The sequence below is a fragment of the Hoplias malabaricus genome, chromosome 13 (assembly GCF_029633855.1).
Source record: "Hoplias malabaricus isolate fHopMal1 chromosome 13, fHopMal1.hap1, whole genome shotgun sequence".
Lineage (NCBI taxonomy): Eukaryota > Metazoa > Chordata > Actinopteri > Characiformes > Erythrinidae > Hoplias > Hoplias malabaricus.
In genome coordinates this window covers 999,767-1,022,335 of record NC_089812.1, presented here as the reverse complement: position 1 = coordinate 1,022,335, position 22,569 = coordinate 999,767, and the positions used below count along the sequence as shown (strand labels likewise).

Below are 22,569 nucleotides of genomic sequence, written 5' to 3'. Positions count from 1 at the left end.
AATTGGAGTGAGGCATTCTTCACTGAGAGATGGTGATGAATCGTTTACAAACAGAAAAATACAGAGAGAGAAAGTGAGTTTAACAACAATTAGTTGAATGTGATATATTTGACATTCTGTCACTGTCACCTTGTGCACCAGCGTCTCAGACCAAAACAAATGCTTCGTATTTTATCTAAAGAACATGCTTTTTCATTTAAGCATTGAACTAACGTCTCAGTCTCGTCTCTTGAGGACAACAAAACAAAACGTGGGGACGGCCAGCTTTTCCACAGCGTGAGACTAAAACACATGTGCAGCCAACCCTCCATCCACCCATCCATGTGCAGCCAACCCAGCCCAGATCAGAGAACAACACACACAGAGGGTTTATGAATTCATTCTCTGCTCAGGATTCCATTACTCTACTATACATTTAAATAGAAATGAGTTCATTGGTGCTATATTAAAGTATAGCATTTTGTATATAGGGCGGCACGGTGGTGCAGCAGGTAGTGTCACACAGCTCTAGGGGCCTGGAGGTTGTGGGTTCGATTCCCGCTTCAGGTGACTGTCTGTGAGGAGTTGGTGTGTTCTATAAACACACGTTGCAGGTGGATTGGCGACTCGAAAGTGTCCGTAGGTGTGAGTGAATGTGTGGCTCTGGACCCCCCGCGACCCTAAATTGGATAAGCGGTTACAGATAATGGATGGATGGATGGATTTTGTATATAGCACCTTTAATTCAATAATTATATTCAAGGAAACAGATCGTGCTTAAAGCCCCTCACAACACCCCTTAAGTTAGGCTCTGGACCAGTGCAACTTTGATTTTTGGAGTGAGAGACGGATCTAATACTTGGGATCATTCAGAGTGGTGTGTGACTGGGAGAAATTGCCCACAGGTGTGAGGGTGTGTGACTGGGTGACTATGTGATGCCCTGCAATGGAGGGGTGCTCTGGAGTAAACTTGACTGATCAGGATGAAGTGGATAGAGAAGATGAATGAATGAGGGGATGAACGGATGATTGGGGTGTGGTTTTAGAACAGTGCTGTCAGTACAGGCGGGAATAGAGGAAAACAACTAAACATTTTTCACCCCCACTCCGCTTTAGAGGCGGGGCTTAGGCAGGGAGTGACGCGGAGTGGGCGTGGCTTCGCCTGAGCGCGGACTGATAGTGAGTTACTCGAAGGTGACTCAGATACTCTACAGATACGAAGTTGGCTTTAGTCGTGTTGTAAACTGAGATATAAATCCGATTATAGACTACACACGTACTTTAGGAGCTGAGTTATTTTCTGAGTGAACTTTTCTCTTCTTCTGAACTCCACAGAAGCTGGGGCTTTGTTTTCTCTGTGGACATAAAGTCAGGATGTCAGATATTTCGGTGAATGACCACCTCGAGGGGATATTGTCTGATTTTGAGGGTGAGTTTATGTTTTGTTTGACGCCTCTTTTGTAGCTCAGCGTGAAGCATTAAAAACATAAACATTTATAGGAAATACAAGAGTTAACGTAGGTTTGCGTACAATTATAGAAACTGAAGTTGGGAATTGGAGGCTGTATGTTCTGTAGGACTCGAATGAATTAGGTTTTCACTGCAAATGAACTCAAAAGTGTGGTTTATTTGGGCGGCAGCTCTCATTTATAGGAATATACTGAAGTAATCAGAAGCCAAAGTGTCTCCATTCTATGTGTAGCTCCACATTAGATTTATATTCAGTTGCCAACTCTGATTTTTAGGGTTTATTCCTCTACTTTTTTGTCTGCACACAGCTCTCACTAAAAGATAATACCATGAGGAAAATAGAGCCTGTAAAAGTAGAGGACTAAAAAGTGTCTGCCACTTCAGTTCAGTTGTAGTTGTGCCTCTCAGTTACACTAATCCTCTTTTGTGGTTTAATTCCACTCAGTTCTGTGAGTTATTCTCAGGCTTCTTCTCACAGCTGTGATTTCTGGGGCTCTAGTATTTTATTTAAGATCAGAAACAGTGTTTTAGAGCCTAAACAACCTGTGTGAAGTTTCACTGCGGCTCCAGAAGTTGTTGGCTTTGCCTGGATACCTTTACTTTTCAAGTATTGTTTGTACTTTTCAGACAGAGCTCTACTGTCGGTTGTGGACAGTGAAGACTTCACTGTGGGCTCTGAATGGCTGGGTTGTGATGATGGTGGCTGTAATGTGCATTCAGTTTTAAAGTCAATGAAGCAGTGTATCCACAGAGTCATAGAGTGCACAATCACTGGCCTTATACTATATATACTGTGTGTGTGTGTGTGTGTGTGTGTGTGTGTGTGTTATACGCAATTTCAGAGGCACCATTTTGGGATGAGATCCACTCACACTTTAATTACATTCTAACTCTCACTTTTGGGTTTAACGGCCTCCAATCAAGTTCACACCTCCCTTTTTTGAGGTTTTGGGAAAATTAGACCCTTTAAAAGCTCCTACACACAGAAACTCTGCCAGTAGACCCTCACATGCTTCTTTTAGGGGTCTGTTTGTTTAAGTTTAGAGACTCAGCTCCTGATCTTTGTTACTTTTGTTCAATCACCGTTTACTTTAATGATTTTTTTGATTAGTTTGAGACCGAACAAACCCCAGACTGATGAGATTAGAGCCTGAATCAGTTGAGTTCCTGTGCTGGTGGACATTCAGCTACTCTTTGCACTGTGTGTACGTGCGTGTGGAGTGTGGAGCTTCAGGAGTGCGGTGATTGCTCAGTTTGTTTCTCGCCGGAGCATAAACAAGCCGACTTTGACGAGATGAGTGAGAGCTTTTGTTGGCTTCCTGACTCTGAGCGGCCATACATTCCTCTGGTGTGGGACTGTAATTAGCTCCCAGAGCTCATAAACTCACCCTCGTATTTACATCGCCGCCGAATTCAGACAAAACCGAGGCCTAGAAAAGCGGTGTCCTCTGCTGGATCCACCACGGACTTCTGTGGAAAACGCCAGTGTGTTTGTCATGGGCCGACACTCAAGGGGTCCACCAAACAATAGCGCTCTCTCTCTCTCTCTCTCTCTCTCTCTCTCTCTCTCTCTCTCTCTCTCTCTCTCTCTCTCTCCCTGTTGTCTTTCTCACCCTTCATCTCTCTCTTTCTCCTCTTCCTTGCTCTCTGTTCCTCCTTGTCTCTCTCTCTCTCTCTCTCTCTCTCCCTCCCCCTGTTGTCTTTCTCACCCTTCATCTCTCTGTCTCCTCTTCCTTGCTCTGTCTGTTCCTCCTTTCTCTTTCTCTCTCTCTCTCCCTGTTGTCTTTCTCACCCTTCATCTCTCTCTTTCTCCTCTTCCTTGCTCTCTGTTCCTCCTTCTCTGTCTCTCTCTCTCTCTCTCTCCCTGTTGTCTTTCTCTGTCTCCTCTTCCTTGCTCTGTCTGTTCCTCCTTTCTCTCTCTCTCTCTCTCCCTCTCCCTCTCCCTCTCCCTCTCTCTCTCTCTCTCTCTCTCTCTCTCTCTCTCTGTCTCTCTCTCTCTCTCTCTACACCTCAGTGTTTAGACAGGTGTTGATCTGAGGAGGAAAACAAATTAGTTTAAGCCCACGGCGTAAAAGCCTGACTGTTATTATATTTGAACTCCTGTCGTCGACTCATTGCCGTTGGGACGCCTCTTCACTGGCTTTAGGAAGAGCATCTCGCCTGAGACTCCATTAGGAACCACTCGGTCAGAAGCAAATGCTTGGACACTGCTCTAAGAAAGGCCTGTTTTAATCATTTACTCAGTGAAAATAAGTGAACACATCCTCTACAGGGCTATGCTTAAATATGCTGTTATTTGCCACTTTGTGGGAACAATTTCAGTGTTTTTATTGAGGTACTTAACTCAATAAACAATGTCTCACACACAGAGAGATATTAATGTGTCCTTTCACACGGACAGGCCACGTTCTCTTTGTTTTATCGTCCAATATGTGATATTCCACAGGCTTCAACATTGGAAATATCAGCAGATCATTTTTTAAATCGTTAAAGACGCCCAAACTTTAGCAGGAAACCATTGTGCAGCTTTGGCCAATCAGATGCAACCAAGCCTTCATCTGCTGTTTCAGCACAACCACAGATTAATGGCAGTCTTCTCTGTATCAAATGTTTCTCAGACCAGGGGAAAAACCCCCCAAAACACAGGCCTGATGGTCTCGGCCATGAAATAAGCCTGGATCTTGAGTTCTAGATAATAACCACAATTTAGATCTCTATCAGGATCCTCAGAAGAACAGCAGACTGTAAACTCTTAGCTTTATTCTCCTAAAATCACTCAACTCCAGCTTTAGCTTTGTCTTAAGGCATCGTTTCAGTTCGGTTCAGAGTCTCGCAGTGGTGGGCTTGTTTACGTCTACCTACGAAGCATACCAATCGGACGTTCCCAGCCAAGAACCATTAGAGCAACTGCCCTCTGCGTCGCAAACAAACAAATCTGACGAGCCCTCATACCACCCCCACCCGGGCCGTAATAACGCTGAGGAATGCCACTCAGCCGCTGGAGACTCTGAGACTGTGATGCTGGAGGCTGATAGTCACAATCTGCATTAATCCTCACTCCTCTGCCGAGCAGATGTGTTTACCGACGGGACGCCTTGCATGCGAGCCAATTAAAAAAAGAAATGCGCTCGGAATGTGCTCCGACTCCTCAATCTTGGAAGTCGGTGGTGCCAGGAGGGTCTTATGAAATTTGACCAAAGTAAATTAGATTTTCCTTAATTTTTTTGACTCCGAATTTCCTCAAAGGTCGCCCTGTTGAGACTCTGGAGGATGTGGCCTGGTGATCAAAACCCATACTTTGAATCTCAACCATGAGATTCTTGTTACAAGAGAGCCTTGACATTGAGGACCATGTTACTGCTCTACCATCGCTCATTAATGGCTTGGGAGCTTCTCCTATAACTCATAGAAACAGCATCAGACTGAAAGGAGAGATACGTCTAGCTCAGGTGAATACGAAAACGTTCCAGCATCGAAACTGAGCAGCTTGTGAGCGCTGGTGAGAATCAGTGGAGCTCTGTTATTAGTTCAGCTGCAGATAAACAGGAGTGTCACTATTTCAGCACTGATCCCAGCATGAGACGTTACTGAGACACCGCTCTCATAATATTTTTATTTTTATTACATTATTAGTTGTTTATTAGTATTATTCATTCATTCATTATCTGTAACCCTTATCCAGTTCAGAGTCGCGGTGGGTCCAGAGCCTACCTGGAATCATTGGGCGCAAGGCGGGAATACACCCTGGAGGGGGCGCCAGTCATTCACAGGGCAACACACACACACGGGCACTTCCGTCAGTTCATTACACACAATTTTATAGTTGGTTTAAATTATTAATATTTAAAATGCTAAGAGGAGTGTGTTTGACAGTGATGTCATGCTTTTGTTTATTTGTGGAAGTTATTCTGAAGTTTTTTTTATACTATTCGTATCGATATTGCAATTATATCGTATCGACCATTAAATTAAAAAAATATATCGTGATATAAATTGTGGCCATATCGTCCGGCCCTAATCAGATCAAACTATTGCGAGTAGCTGGAGTGATGGTGATGGTGTAGTACCTGTGACAGGATGCGCTGAGGACTGTGATGGACGAAGACCTAGTTTTCAGAGGCTGCTGGAGATCATTGACTCTTTAGTGAAGCTAACCATGAAGCTCTGAAAATATGAACACAAAGACTTCTGTAAGCTACGGCTATTTTCTTTCAGTGCCGTTCGTACATTCCTGGCAGCATTAAGGCACTGGTGCAGGGAAAAGATCTCAGGGGCCACGGGGGCCCCAGAACAGCTCGGCCAGATCAGAGAGGGGTTAAATGGTATGAGGTTGAGCTTGTGTCTGAGTATGTCTGCTTTATAACAGGGCTATTCCAGAGGTAATTGCAGTAAGGTTGCCTCTCCTTACCGCCGTGGAGCAGACAAGCTGCCGTCTGGTCTCTCTTGTCCACAGACGCAGAAGTCTGCTCTGTGGTCTCCATGAAAAAGGTCATTGAGGGAAAAGAAGGCTGGGTAACAGCTCTTTGGCCTTTACTCAGTGATGGTGATTTATGGAGGGGTTGTGTAGGAGCTTGTTGGGGTTATCTTTCTCTGGATAAAATACACATCCATCCAAAACTGAAGGGGCTCCTGTAGAGGGGGATCTGTTGGATAGTTTACTGTTACACCACATTATGCTTTTCACAGTGTACTGTGAATATTCTCAGTATTCAAAGGCGATGTTCACGATTCTAATATAAAAAAAAAACATATTAAACATTAAATTAAATATATATATTATATAGGGCGGCACATTGGCACTGCTGTTAGTGTCGCAGGACTGGCGCCACCTCCAGGGTGCGCTCCTGCCTTTCGTCCAGCGATTCCGGGTAGGCTCTGGACCCACCACGACCCTGAAGTGGAAACAATGAATTAATATATTATAATATTTTCCTGTGTAATCACTATGGATTGGCGATTATGGGCCGAAAACAACGTTGCAATATTTCAGGATATTTTTTTGATAAAGGTTTCCTTGGCGATGGGACAAAAAGTGACAAATATTTTATTTTAAAATACACTTGCAACAAAAGAAAAGGTAAAATATTTTTATATAAGTGTTTGGTTTCAAACATTCAGTAAAAAAAACAAGCAAACAAAATCTGTAAATATTTGGTTATTTTGTAAACATCTGTAACTTGCACAGATTAGAATTTGTAAAAAATTAATAATGTAAATGAATTTTCCACAAAACTGTGCAGAAAGTGTGATGCATGAATGTAAACAATTCAACAAAAATTACCCTTAAAGCTTCACAGTAAATAATAATAATAAAATCACCCGGAGGAAACCCACGCAGACACAGGGAGAACACACCACACTCCTCACAGACAGTCACCCGGACGAAACCCACACAGACACAGGGAGAACACACCACACTCCTCACAGACAGTCACCCGGAGGAAACCCACTCAGACACAGGGAGAACACACCACACTCCTCACAGACAGTCACCCGGAGGAAACCCACGCAGACACAGGGAGAACACACCACACTCCTCACAGACAATCACCCGGAGGAAACCCACGCAGACACAGGGAGAACACACCACACTCCTCCCAGACAGTCACCCGGAGGAAACCCACGCAGACACAGGGAGAACACACCACACTCCTCCCAGACAGTCACCCGGAGGAAACCCACGCGGACACAGGGAGAACACACCACACTCCTCACAGACAGTCACCCGGAGGAAACCCACGCGGACACAGGGAGAACACACCACACTCCTCCCAGACAGTCACCCGGAGGAAACCCACGCGGACACAGGGAGAACACACCACACTCCTCACAGACAGTCACCCGGAGGAAACCCACGCGGACACAGGGAGAACACACCACACTCCTCACAGACAGTCACCCGGAGGAAACCCACGCGGACACAGGGAGAACACACCACACTCCTCCCAGACAGTCACCCGGAGGAAACCCACGCGGACACAGGGAGAACACACCACACTCCTCCCAGACAGTCACCCGGAGGAAACCCACGCGGACACAGGGAGAACACACCACACTCCTCACAGACAGTCACCCGGAGGAAACCCACGCGGACACAGGGAGAACACACCACACTCCTCACAGACAGTCACCCGGAGGAAACCCACGCGGACACAGGGAGAACACACCACACTCCTCACAGACAGTCACCCGGAGGAAACCCACGCGGACACAGGGAGAACACACCACACTCCTCACAGACAGTCACCCGGAGGAAACCCACGCGGACACAGGGAGAACACACCACACTCCTCACAGACAGTCACCCGGAGGAAACCCACGCGGACACAGGGAGAACACACCACACTCCTCACAGACAGTCACCCGGAGGAAACCCACGCGGACACAGGGAGAACACACCACACTCCTCACAGACAGTCACCCGGAGGAAACCCACGCGGACACAGGGAGAACACACCACACTCCTCACAGACAGTCACCCGGAGGAAACCCACGCGGACACAGGGAGAACACACCACACTCCTCACAGACAGTCACCCGGAGGAAACCCACGCGGACACAGGGAGAACACACCACACTCCTCCCAGACAGTCACCCGGAGGAAACCCACGCGGACACAGGGAGAACACACCACACTCCTCACAGACAGTCACCCGGAGGAAACCCACGCGGACACAGGGAGAACACACCACACTCCTCCCAGACAGTCACCCGGAGGAAACCCACGCAGACACAGGGAGAACACACCACACTCCTCCCAGACAGTCACCCGGAGGAAACCCACGCAGACACAGGGAGAACACACCACACTCCTCACACTCCAGGTCCCTGGAGCTGTGTGACTGCGACACCCACCTGCTGCACCACCTTGATGCCCATGTCATTACATAAAGTCAGAATATCGCTATCACAATATGGATTTTATTTAATTGGTTAAAAGTTATAGTTACATTATCTTGAATAAAACAATATGGCGCAGACCTAGTCATCACACTTAATATTTATTTCTGTACTTTTAATCTAGTAATTAGCATTTCAATTCCACAATCACGTTCCCATTTGACGTATTTCTTCAGATTTGGGAACGGGTAGAAATAACTCGGGCTAAATCCGAGCTGTAGGGTGGATGACTAATGTCTTGGAATCCACATTCTCCCACAGTGCGATGCTCAAATTTCCTCAACCTACTTGTGTTACTAATTATTTTTTGGCTTTTTTTTAACTAACTGCAACAAACTAATGATCAAAATCTGCTAATGTTTTCGTCATATACCATCACAGCTTCACCTCCTAAAACCTTTTATAAATTTCCCTGCAGGATTATTAGATTAGATTTGATTCATACCAAGAACTTAATGAACGGACAGCCGTCATGTTGTAAACGGATCTGTGGTGTTTCCTAAATAGAAAGCAGAAATATTTGGCAGCGAGTTCCGGCCTATGGCTCAGACTTGTTACTGTATGCCCTCCTGACTCTTCTGCTGCTAATGAAGCAGTGAACTGACACCTTCTGAACTGTGCTTTCTTGTTCTAGGCTTTTGCGTCTTCCGTGTGGTTTTTGTTTCTCAGAATGAACTCTGCTTACATGGATGCATGTGTCTTGGCACCGCTGTGATGTTATTATGTGGGATTGAAAACAAAGGAAAGAACAGTAGTGTGTTGGAGGATGTGAGGGAGTGCCTCTAAGAGAGTTAAACAGGGCTGAAAGATACTTTTATCTCATAAAACTGGGGTATTTCATTAAATTTCATTAAGGTCCAGTTTGGGAACATTTCAAGACAAGATCCAACATCGTAATGGGATGGTTTCCCAGACAGGGATTAAGCCTAGTCCTGGAATACACAGCGGTTTGAGCTGTGAATTTCCAAATTAAATGAAGATATAGTCCAGGACTACGCTTAATCCCTGTCTGGGAAACCAGCCCGATGTCGAACCTGCACTACGATCAGTGCCATGTCCTGTGTTGATGTATGTTGATGTGCCCTAGTTATGTCAATGTTTCATGTAGTTAACAACAACTGAATGTCAAATCTAATTATATTTACAGTTACACTTCTATATATTTCAACAATATCTGTCAGTTTTTACATGGAACTGAAATAATTGTTAATAAATAACTCTAAATGGAATGTTCTCATGGCTGAAGGGCGGGGATTTGTCCGTAAACAGACAGCTGAGCGTTGAGAACTTCCGACTGGTGACTGTCCTCCTGGACTGATCTCCTGGAACTTTTATCTTGTCCCATAGACTATTTCTATTGACCTGGGACAATATTGTCTGGAGTTCCTCATGATGCACAGATCTCGTATTTTCTTTAATTTCTTGAATTTGTGTATGAGATCAATTAATATGGATCTATCTGATTGGCTGAGTAGCGTCACATGTGATCATATACAACACATGCAATTGGTTTGTGAGTTTACTGTATCTTTAAACCTGTGCCGTAATGTCTAGAAAACATACACCATTGAAAAATAAACTCTCCATTCAAAATGAAATATTTCTCAGTAGTTTATCAGTTATAAGTCCAGCCCTGGATAGGACAGTGTCAGGGTCTGGACACGGACCACAGCTCGCTTATTACTGACCCCTGTCTTATACAACTACAACTGTAAAAGTTATTATCATCAACCATGTGGTTTTAACAGAGCAATCAGTCAATGTTTCTTCATTTATGTGGCGCAACAGCTGTAATGCTGTCAGATCTTCTGTACTGTGCACTGCCAAGAAGACCCCTCGGGTGGGGTACTCTTCTAGGAGTATAAATCATAAATCATGCAAGGACTACAAAAAACGAGTTCATAAATATTTGCTGATTAATTTACTGGTTCTTTAATTTACCAACAGATGAGTACATGTATTCGACCAATCAGAAGCAGCCCCAAACACACTGTAAACGTCCCAACACTAAGCAAGAAATACCTCAACCACATTCATTTTCACTTCTATCCAGACCTTAACAACACTTCAACCACTTCCCTTTCTACAGTGTGTAGTGTGAACCTTTTTCATAGCCCCCCTGGGCCTTGTTTGCAACACAGAACTGAAAATAGAGGCTCGGAATTCAGGATCCAGATGTGCCGGATAGTGCAGAGGTGGTCTCTTAAGGTAGAACTGAGCTGTGAGCGAGGGTTATCAGAGAATACCTGAGAGGAATGTGTAGGAGAGAGGGAGGGGGGCAGCAGAAAGCCTCCAGAACAGGATCAGACAAGCCCCTAAACGCCTGGTCAAGCCTCTGCTCCGCTTTCAGAGCTCCGAGTCCCTGGAGAGCATTTATTACCGTCACTTTTATTCATTTAGAAGACGTCTTTATCCAGAGCTGTCACTGATTTCTCAAAAATCCTGCATAGCTGGGGTTAGGTTGTTAAGATGTAAACAAAGTCGTTGACAGTGGATTGATGTGGAATGCTTCTCGAAAATCTAAGAATTTCGCAGAGTGGTGGTGATAGGAACCAGACGTCTGAGGGGTTTGCCGTGTCTTAAATCTGAGAGGGTGCACTGAGTCACTGTTACTAAAGTTTACTCCTAAAGCACACTTTTTAAAATCCATTTGAGGCAGTGAGCTAGACTTCAGCACTATTTTACTATCATTAAAGGCCCATGTGAACTCTCAGTAGACACATGGAGGTTCGTTTTATTTATAATCCAAAAGCAGAGGAGGTTTAATATGGAATTTTGATGGCTGTAAAATAGTGGTAAACATTGCATCATTTTAACCAGCAGTTCAGAAGCAGTCAAACTGTTTTCCAGAGCCCCCATAAAATCCACGATGCTACGTTTCTGAATGACACTAACGTTGATTGTTTATTATTAAAACAATTATAACGGATTTATTTCTCCGCAATCTCACACTTCACCCCAAACACCTCCCCCACCCCCTCGCCGTCCTGTTGGAACATCTCTGTTGTAGGTTCTGTTACCAACACTAAAGAAATGCTCCTACAATTAGCCCTTTTCACATGAACTTTTCTTTATTGAAATGGTTCCATTCAAGATTCCTGATCCTTGGTGCTATTTAGTGAATCAGCCTGTGTTTCCACTAGTTTTAATGAGAACCCAGGATACATCATCAGCTTTGTGGGGTTGCTCAGTTCCTGAATTGCTGTGGCTGAATCAGTGTGTGCGTGTGTATATGCTAAAAGAGATTAGGGCTAGTGCTTTGACCACAGCCCTGGACATAAAGAGATGCAGCATTTACCCATTTTTATTTCCAAAGCAGAAATCAGATAATGGGTTATTTCCCGTTGTACGTTTTCCTATTTCAAAATGAATATGTTTAAAGATGCATCTTGTTTGTTGTTCTTTCACCCAGCACACCACTGAGGAGAATATACCGTGCTGCAAAGACCCCAAAGATGATTACTCTTTCTTTGAGGCTCTGTGCTCTTTCTGGAGCGTCTTTAGCTCGACGTGCCCACGTTCATCTTTACGGTTCATGCTAAAGAACCTTCCCACTGGGAGCAAACTCATATTTTCTGGTTCTGTTGATGTTGGAAATGTGCGAATGACAACTGAACCAGTCCCATGTTGGTGGAACAGTCTGAGTGTATTGGGTTTAACTCTGTGGAGATTTTAAAGATATTCTTTTGACGTCCTCATTAAGAAAAGAGCGAGTACCAAAGGTTTCTTCAAAGCAGACAAGCACCCTATCATAGCTTGATCTGTTTTAATATGGAAGTTATAGGAATGTCTTCGGCAAGTGTGGGAACGCTCACTAAATTCAGCTCAGGGCGGCTTGGATAAGTATGATCAGGTGTTTCAGACCAAGGAGAAAATTTGCAGGGCAAGGGTCGAACAAGATTAGGAGCCACACCTTTAGCACCAAGACCCTTCCAAGACCTGAGGGTCTTCAGGAGTAAATCTTGTGTAAATCTGTTTCAGGTGGATGTGTGAGGGATGGTGTTGATCAGGAGTGGTGCCTGCCCTCACAGCTTTCTTGGGGATCATAGAAGTTTACAGCCAGATGGCTTCATGTTTCCTTCTTGCTTGGTTCTCCCCTCAAGGCCTCTCTTTTTCCCTGCTCAGCCCCGGGGCTATCGTTAGCCATGCACGAGACCCTTCCCTTTAAAACTTTCAACACCTCAAGCCAAAGCAAAACCTGGAAAATCATGTGTGCTGATGTAATAGCAGTGTCAGTCTGAATGCTTGACACATGCTAGGGGTCTCGTTGGTTACTACCTTCTTGTAAAAAAGCTGCGCGTGACAAAACAAATCCACCATATGCTGGACTGTGGTGTGTTTAACTGGACTTTTACTGGATTTAAGATGCACTTTCTGTCAGAAATGAGTACGGCCATCAGCCCTGGTCCTTTAAAAGAGCAATAAGTCATTTCTACCAACAAAATGCAGTAAACAATACAGTGAAATTGAATATGGCTTGTTTTTACATTCATATTTCAGATGAGATCATATTGTGGTGTAGTCCCCTGAGTGAACAGGTTTCTGCTCCTTGGAGCGGGTGCTCCACATGGGGACGGCCATGTTTAAAATGGCACCAATGCTCTGATACATCCAGAGGGAGTGCAGCACACTGGAAAACTATATAAAATAATCATTGTACAGGCAATATCATACATATGAGTTACTTAAAGGTGATATATCTGACATTGGCACCAGCATCTCTGACCAAAATAAATGCTCTGTATTCATCAGGACCTTCAGCAACACACTCCCTCTCCCGTTCGTGACTTCCGGTGCCCAAAAAGAGCAGCTGCACAACGAAGACGAGCACAACAGAGCAGTTATAAATGTTTGTCAAAGGTGATTTAGATGAAGAAAGTGTTATTTTTGTCAGTGGAGTGTGACGACTGAGATTCTCTTCTTAGGACTAAATTTACTCCACTATATTTTTACAAAGACATTTGTCCAGTTGTTTGCTGCTATTTTAATATTTAAAGTGTTGAATGTAGCAAATATATTTTAAGATACGTTTTTAAATGTGTAGCTTTTGCGTATCATGCTTTTCTTAAACTTGAATTGGGCATATTTATGGTAATAAAACATAAAAAACACTATTTTTATTGCATTTCTGAGTTTCTTTGTTGTGTGGCCTTCGTGTGTCATCTGCGGCTTCAGCAAAGGATTAATGTATTGAAAAATTAAATGGAAATGTTGTGTTGTTGTGGAATGGATGACTGTATAACATTTTTAATGAATGAAATTGGAGCAGATTTGCGCTACGGTAAACCTGTCACCATCTTCTCTTTCTCTGCAAGGGCTCAGAAGTGGAATCTTCAGGCTCCCATCTTTTTTTTTTTCTTTGTGTCAGTTCCAGGAGGGCACTCGGTGTGAAGGCAGAGAGGATTAAACCCCTGCAAAGTTGCAAGAAAAGAGCGCAGAGACTGAGCGTAATTATTTCCTGAGTGTTTGACAGGGTGCCAGTAATTACCTGATACCAGCTCCTCTTTATCTCCGTCAAAGGGGAGTGCAAGTTTACACTTGCCTGTGCTGCACTGAGAAGAGGGCTGTTAGGCTCCATGCCACTTGGATTCCTCTCTCTCTCTGAACAGCAGAAAAAAAATGATTTTGCAGACATTTTCCCACTAAATACTAGCAAATAACATAAAGGAGATAAATATTTACTGTGCTTACACCTTCTCTGTTAAGAACAGCTGAAGAATCAATCAGGAGGTGAAGAATCAAATAGATTTGTCACCTTTTGAATGATCCAGTTTAGGCTCCATAATGTGGGGCCCCAATGTGGAGGTAGCCATGTTTATAGCACTGATTTTTCTGGTCTCTCCAGGCCACCAAAGAGGAACTGTTTGGGTTCCCATTTACAAACCTAATTTGGATGAATCTGACTCTTCTCCACCAACGTGAATTCGTTCCTCAACCAGAAAAGTTCATTCTCAGTTGGAACCAAAGGAAAGTAGGTTCTTCAGCTCAAGCTGTAATAGCTAAAGAAGCTCCAGAAAGAGCACAGAGCCTTAAATAAAGTATTCAACACTCTTTGTGTTCCAAAATGAAGTGGCAAATGTGTTTTCTGGGTCTGTGTTGAGCACGACTCGCTGTGCTTTGGCTACGTTTCTCTGCTGTTCACATTGTTCCTGAGCTCAGCAGGAAGGCTCAGAACTCGGCAACTTTTATACATGTGTGTCATATATCAGTATGAGCCGAACCATCTGTAAACAATGGATTAACCATGACACTGTGCTGACTCTCTCCCTTTATCTCTGGCTCTGCAGCTGGCGCTGAATTCAGCCAGTGATGCTGAAACCGAGCAAAGCACCCCCACCCCCGGGTGAAAATCGAGAGGTTGTTCGCTGGACAGCATCAAGGTTCCAAGAATCCTGAATGGATCTGGTTAAAGAAGCAGGGTTCTTTTGGTGGAAAGGTGGTGTGAGTGTCAGTATAATGGCTCATGGAATGACATGACTGTTGTGGTTTAAGACCACAGCATTGACACTAAGGGCTGTGCTCCAAATTTCAGCTCTTGCTGCTGTCCCAAATTGCAATTTCAGCCAGAAACGATTAAAAATGTTTGATCTCTCAGCCCTGGCAGTTAGCTAAAGTAGTGAGCGCCTCTCCATCAATTCAAGTGTCATTGTGCAGTCACCTACGGTGCCTCTATTGGATCAAAAGGCTTCCTAATGGTGTCCTCCTCGAAACAGATTCTTCTCCATAGCCCTGGAGGGAAAGGCAGCGTGTGTCGCTATCGCACACAAAGGCATCCCCACTGCTGGAATCTGATTAGAGCTTAAACTCTCGCAGCTGTGTGGTTCTGCGACGGGGGCGAGCAGAAAGGAGCAGAAACAAAGGGGTTGTGGTCCGCTCACTGTACGGGGGGGGGGGGGTGCTGTGAAATGTGATTTGATGTAGTGCTGGTCGGCTCCGTGACTCTAATTGGCAGCACGCTCTACAGGGAGAAATGTGCTCCAGCTCCGAAGAGCAGTGATAAAAATCAGAGCTGCTGCTGGCGATGGCGTGATAGGGGTTGGCTGATAACACGACGTTTACACAGTGCAGGACAAATGCACCTGAAAAGCTGGAAATTTATCCAACTCTAGCTGCTGTCAGCCAGCCGTCATGGTGTCTGCTTTTTCCACGTTAAGAGTTAGACTTATAACACTGCAGGGGGTAATTTAACATGTGAAAAGGAGGGGGTGAAGTGGCAGAAATATCACATGAATTATGGATTTCTGAGCAACTCCTGACGATAATGTTATCTTCACATGTTTCACCACACTATTCTCTTCCACAAACCAGCTTTTTCAAGTGGGGTATTCTCACCTTTCCATGAGTGATCAACACAGTTCTGGGGTCTTACTGAAACGTCTATCTGTCGGTCAAAGCACCACAAGGCCCAAACCACAGCCCTGTTCAGAATGAACGGTTTCAGTGCCTGTTCCTTTAAACGGTAATGAGCCGCTCACAGTTCACCCCAACCCTGAGTGCACAGCAGTGAGGAGCAAGGAGCGCTGTTTTTTTAGTTGATTTCACTCAGTTCTCTTTCTTCTCTGTTGTCATTGTGCTAACTGTGTGTCTTTGTACCCTCACTTTAACGCTGGTCCTGCAGTGTGATAGGAGAGACTCAGACGAAGGGGTGGGACGGTTTTAAAGTCACCCCACTTGACTTCAGAAGTGAATTAGGATCAGAACGTCTCATTTTATCTCGTGTTTTCTGATTTAGGCTGCCCACATGAAACTGAATGGTTGGCTTTGTTTTAGTGTCTGTGTGTGTGTGTGTGTGTTGGTGATCTCCAGATCTCCACATTAATGTGTAAATGCATTGAAAAAGTGATTTTATTTTATAGAACGTCCCATAATAATCTTATTTAATGCCCTATTTAAATGTATGTGTTCTTCTATTTCTGCACGAATTACATGGATTAGACAAACCCTCAAATGAAAGAGGGTTAGAAGCTCAAGCTCTTCAAGGCACCGGCTGCTGGTGTGTTTCCGCTGTCATTGTGCATTGCGCTGAAGCCCACGCAAAACATTTCTCGCTGCTACTTTAGCTTGCGTCCAGCCACGGAGCTCTCAGGACAGTCTCATTGTCCTCCAGAGGAATTCTGGGTCACGGCGAAAGGCCCCCCACTGTAATCCAAGCCCTCGGCCCCTGACACAGCGACTGTGAATCGGCTCTTTGTGCCCGAGGAAGAGCCACTGCCTTTCACAAAGCCAGAAGGTCGGAAAAGCACTGTTTGCAGTGGTGCTTTGTGTCGCAGGTTGTGGGAATGAAGGGATTATGCAGTGTCACCACAATTTACATGCTCCAGGTGGAGACTTACCATTCAGTAGCTCAGGGGTCTTTTTTAGTTTTGGACCCAGTGTTTCCTTTGCCTTGTTTGAACCAGTTGTTTTTTACTCTTAAGGTGCCTTTGCATTGTTTGCCATTTTGTTATGCTGCTTACGGTTTCTTTTTCAAGTACTGAACACTGAATTCCCAGCCAGGAAGAGCCCAAACAGAGCCACAGATGTCCTAGAATTAGCTCCGAGTTTATTAACAGACTGTAGTAAAGAGAACAGATTGTATGCCTTAGTAAGGACATCGCTGTTGTTCCAAAGCCTTTGTTGTTGCAGAAGTAAAACACACTCAGGTCTGCTTCGAGTTAATGATTTTAGTTTACAGTGAATCTAAGGAGACGAGTTTTGCGAGACAGAACCTGGCCGGAGGAACGAAGCATATCTTTATACGGTGATGTCATGGCAGGCTCAAAGCGAGATCAAACAGACACCATCGTAATTACGGCCCGAGTTTTACAGTGTGTCTGACAGAGGTCCGTTCAGAGAGGGAGGCATCCAAGCGGCCTATATACACAACTCAGCAGGCCTTACGGCCTTTTAGTGCCTCCGTAAAAGTGCGCTAGGACAGGATTGAAACTTTTGATTGATTTATGTTGCTGTAAAAACAAATGTCTTTGATTTACACAAAAGAGGCCTTTAATAAAAAATCATAATCACACGCTGAAAATGGCCAGATACCTTCCTTTTATTTGCGTTTAGGAATTTGATTTACACTTCAGAGCAGCGCCAACATTTCAGAGCATTTCTAACATTGAGATGCCGTGTATATCACTATCGCCAACGTGAAATGCAATGCAAGCCGTAAAGGTTTAAGCATCAAACTTGTTTGTTTAATGAAAGCCAAATGTGAGCATAAATGGTGTCGTATATGTTTTACAGCCCGCATAAACCTTGTCATAATTCTCCTTCTTACGCATTTACGGCCTCGTTAATCTGGAGCCGTCTTGCTTTTTGCGGGTATTCACACGTTCCTTTTTCCCTTTTTTTTCTATCCTCCACAGCCTTGAAGAGATCCTTCGATATTGAAGATGTGGACGAGATCCCCCAGTTCTCCCCAACCTCCTCGGTCACATCCCCCATAAGTCCCAGCTCCATTCTGAGCAAGGCCGGTGAAGTGCGGAGTGCAGGCAACCACATGTCCCCGACATATCGCTCGAGAATCAGCTTGAACTCCAGCCCTGCCCAAAGCCCTGCCATGAAGACCCGGATGGTGTCCAGTTTGTCCTTCAATCGGGGAACCATGGGAAAGCCAGCGATCAACTCCAACATCGGGGTGAACCGTGCTGCCTCCTTCCAAAACAGATTCAACCCCAATGGCTTTAACTCTTGCTCAGGGCCTGGCAGCGACAACGACAGCCTTCATAGTTCGTCCTCCAGTCTGGAATACCAAGCATCATCCAAAATGAGCTCCTACACCAGCCCACCACAAAGCCCCATGAGCGTGAGTGAGCATAAGGCCCAGCGCTTGGGAAGCCCTGCTTTGAAGAAGTTCTCCTCCCATGGGAACATGTTCCACTCAGAGCTAGACGGTCCTCTCGTGATTCCCACAGAGCCCTTGGGTATCAGCCATGGTTCTATGCCCTCGCTGGACCTCCAGATGGCGGAGAGTGGAGGAGTGAGACAAGTAGTGTCCCCCGGGTCCAGGTTCCCCAATCCCTCCGTTACCTGGAATGCACATCGGCTTCAAAACTACAACAGCACCATTGGGAATGATTCCAGCACCAATCACCAGCCTCCAAAAGCCAAAGAGCCACCTCGACTCCACAAGTTCCCTCTTGACCTCGATAACCTCGTGGTCAAACCCCAAACACAGGAGGGTCCAATGGCGCCAAAACCTCAGCCGAGGTTTCACCCAGCGTCCACCAGCCCCACTGTATCTGCCAGCTCTTCTGCTTCAGTCAGCAGCTTGGACAGCACTGATCTTCCTGCGGTTCACAGCTACACCACAGAGAAATCAGATCCAATCACTCCTCCAGGAGCCATTCCAGTCCCCACCATCAGTGAATCTCCAGTGCTGCTTTCCCCAGCTCAGACACCTCGCTTCAACCTGGTCTCTCAGCCTCAGGTGGTCCAGATCGCTCCAGCGGCATCACCTCCACCCAGCAGCACCTTGCGAATCGAGTCCCCGGCCAAGGAGAGCGTGGGCTCCATTCTCCAGAGGATCGCATCTTTCTCCAGAGCAGAAGCCAAAGTGCCAGTGCCTAGCCTGAGCCCCCTTACTCCGCTCAGCAACGGAATCAAGAGAGAGACCCTCGCAGCACAACACAAGGAGCTCAAGAGATCAGAAGGTATGATTAGCCCTCCCTTAAAGGCCTCCTTTGTAGGCCTATATTGTGGTCCGATGCATATGGATTATAAAATGTGACGACATGCCTCATGGAGACTGAGGGTGGCACGTTCTGTTTATGATATTATTTAATGCAGCTACATTGTTTGAACATCCGAGGTCGCTCACACTAGCACGTCCCCACACTACACTGTCATCTTTGTCGCAGGGACTTTGATTCTTCAATGTAAACAGGTGAAGGGGAGACTGAGGAAGCCCTGTCATGTTTTAAATCTGAGGAGGCCACATTTTGTTTTGAATTGTTATTGTTTCTCTCACAGTGCCCTCAAATCTCCATTTGGGTTGATTTTAACTTTACTGTCATTGGAACCCAGCAGCTTTCCTTCACATTGTGTGAATCGACCAATAAGAATTCTCCACAATTAATTAGAATAAAATATTTTTACATTGACTTCCACTGACAGTTGAGAAAGTTTATTGTTAAATTACTGTTTTGGAGATGCATGTTTTTCTTTGGAGCGGCACGGTGGTGCAGCAGGTTAGTGTCGCAGTCACACAGCTCCAGGGACCTGGAGGTTATGGGTTCGAGTCCCACTCCGGGTGACTGTCTGTGAGGAGTGTGGTGTGTTCTCCCTGTGTCTGCGTGGGTTTCCTCCGGGTGACTGTCTGTGAGGAGTGTGGTGTGTTCTCCCTGTGTCTGCGTGGGTTTCCTCCGGGTGACTGTCTGTGAGGAGTGTGGTGTGTTCTACCTGTGTCTGTGTGGGTTTCCTCCGGGTGCTCCGGTTTCCTCCCAGGGTCCAAAAACACATGTTGGTAGGTGGATTGGTGTCTCAAATGTCCATAGGTGTGAGTGAATGTGTGTGTGTGTGTCACCCGGTGAAGTTTAGCACCCCCTCCAGGGTTTGTTTTTGCCTTGCGCCCACAGAGCACTGAAGCTATAACAATAGCACTAGTGTGTATAGTATATTAATTTAAAGAAACACTATAATAATATTTTTACCTTCACTATCAGCTTCAAACTCATTGTGATGCTTCACTGAGCTGTAACAGGACGAAAAGAGCCTCTGCTGGGGTTACTCTGTGCTCAGCACTGCAGAAACTGCACTATGTAATTGTGGAGGCAGGTAGGAAACCACCCCCACTCCCCCCTCCCCTTTGGCTTTAGTGCAGTGCTATAAAAACCCAAATTATACCTAGGTTACCTACCTCCAAATGTTACATAGTGCAGTTTCTGCAGGGCTGACCCTGGAGTAGCAATGCCAGAGGCCCTGACCTCCCCATTACAGCTCAGTGAAGCATCACAATGATTTTGAAGCTGTAATTTTATGACAAAAATGCTACCTAGTGTTGCTTTAATAATATGTTTATTTTACAAAGCTAATGCTGCCCACTGTGACTGAAAGCCACCCACAACCATTATAGAAATGGTTGATTATGGGCTGAGAGCGTCCATTCACTGCTAGCCACATGTTTATTGGAGCCATGCCTTTAAGGAGGTGAGTCCAGTGCCCACCCAGGAAGTCCCAAATGAGTTTATATAGCAAACATTTTTTGTTCTATTCACATCAATTGCTCCATGTATTGATTTTTTTTTCCCCCCTTCCTGCTAAAGCATTTCCGTCCCTCTGTAGGAACACCATTAGCTAAGTAAACAAATGTGTGCAGGTCTGGAGGCAAGGCTCACAGCTGAAGTGCTGCTGTCACCACAGCTGTCTTTCCACATCTCTGTGGTGTACAGCATGGAGGGAGAGCAAGGGAAAAAAAAAAAAAAAACAGGGGAAGGGAGGAATTCCTGGCAGATCAACAAATAGCTGAGTGCGAACAGTGATAACAGTGTGGGGAGGCCTGTCATCGCCGAAGACCCAGTTCAGGGTTCCCTGGCATCCACAGAGAACCAGGATCCTGCCCGAGGCCTGTGAGTCAGGTCTGTTTCCAGCTCAGGCCTCGACCACTGTCTGTGCTTAAAAAAAACCCAAAACACTTTTTATAAAATTCAGAACTTGTTTACTCATCATTTGGTAGCTCTCAAGTCTGTTTGCACCCTCGAAACCAGTCTGATGTATTTACGAATCCCCAGTTTCTGTTAATGATTGAAAAAACATACTAGCTTAGTCCGGTATGCTAGTCCTCTACCATCCTCTAAATTAGAACTAGAACAAGTCTCGAACTCCAAACATTGATAAGCACAAAGTGAGGTGAGGATGCTGCTCTATTGCTGCTCTATAAGTGGGCAATATTGACTTATTTTTGCTCTGTCGGATCACGGTGGAAATGTCACCAAACTTGTGAGACGGCTAAATGCATTACTGACAGTGCTACAAAACTAAACAACTCAAGTTACAAATGAGTGTCTGTGGTGATTCAAACAGTGAATAAAAAACCTACAGACCAGTTCCACAAGGTCCGCTCTACCTTAAAAGATGTTTCCTCGTAAACGTAGACGTTCCCTGAGAAGTTCCAAGTGAAATATCTTAAACCTGATTAGTATAATCAGGTATTTATCTGTAGTTGCTGTAGGAGTGTTTTAAGATTAAATTTAGTGTCTGGTATCTGGACCTGGGTAAGTTTTTAGTACCAGAGTAGTGACTAAACTGTGATGTCTACGCCTTGCAAAGCTGATTGGCCGGAGAGAAGTGTCAGTCACAAGAAAACCCAGCACAAACTCGACATCTGTAAAATGTCCAAGCTTCAGTAGAGATCACATTTGTTGTTATTCGGCACGTGAAGGCAGCCTGTGAAATGACGGTCTTTTGAAGAGGTTCAAACGCACTTTTGTTTGATGGCCAATGAAATAGTCCAGGGAGAGCTGGATGGTGCAACAAGAAATTTAAAAAAAAAAACTTAACTGATCTGTCAGCATACGGAGTTGTATTCAGTCCCAAAATAACAATCAATAAACAACACTTAAATCAACAATTCTGGAGAACTGCTGTTCTCACAGCCACCCCCCACCCCTCTTTTTTTTTGTGTTCAATCAGAAGCTCTGAATCATTTAAGGTGGAACAGAACGATTGAATAAGAAAACGACTGTAGCTTGTAAGATGCTGAACTACTGTTTGTCTGTAACTCATTTGTAACTCGTTAGTTTAGTATTGAAGCACTTTTTTTTTAAGTATTAACTTTCATGCAGTTGGCGCTCTCCTGAATTTGCAGTCAGTTCCTCCTTAAGTAATGTGTAAAAGCAAGTCAATGTTTCCCACCTCTAGAGCAGAAATAGAGCAACATCCTCATCTTTTTCACAGTGGTCTCTTCACCATTCAAATGCTTTCAGGTTCCATTTCTCAGCTGTGGCTCAGTCGGCGATGCGCAGAGAAAATTCGTGAGCCATTTCGGGCCTAGACCTTACTGCGTAAGTGCTGTGTGCGAACAGAAATGAGAGCTAGCAAGTGCCGAGGAAACAGTACTCTGGATTTTATAACGAGTGTTGTTTTTTTTATGACCACTCCAGTTAATGTTGTTTACAGAGCCCACTGTTCCTGTTAGAGACTGTATTTTTAAACATCGTGAGCTACATTTTGGGGGAATCGAGTAGCGTAGGAACCATGCAGTGGAAAAGCACCTTAAAAGGGGCTAAATGGGTAAGT

At 44.9% G+C, this 22,569-nt stretch overlaps 1 protein-coding gene across 1 annotated transcript in view; it reads left to right on the top strand.

The window, feature by feature from the left end:
• The first annotated feature begins 1,169 nt into the window (after positions 1 to 1,169).
• The window catches only part of septin12 (septin 12), an 89,248-nt gene continuing 67,848 nt past the window's right edge, over positions 1,170 to 22,569 (top strand). Inside the window, exons 1-2 of the mRNA XM_066641766.1 lie at positions 1,170 to 1,408; positions 17,700 to 18,986. Of these exons, the coding sequence (XP_066497863.1) occupies positions 1,354 to 1,408; positions 17,700 to 18,986 (1,342 nt within the window). The 5' untranslated portion in view covers positions 1,170 to 1,353. The remainder of the gene's footprint in view (positions 1,409 to 17,699; positions 18,987 to 22,569) is intronic.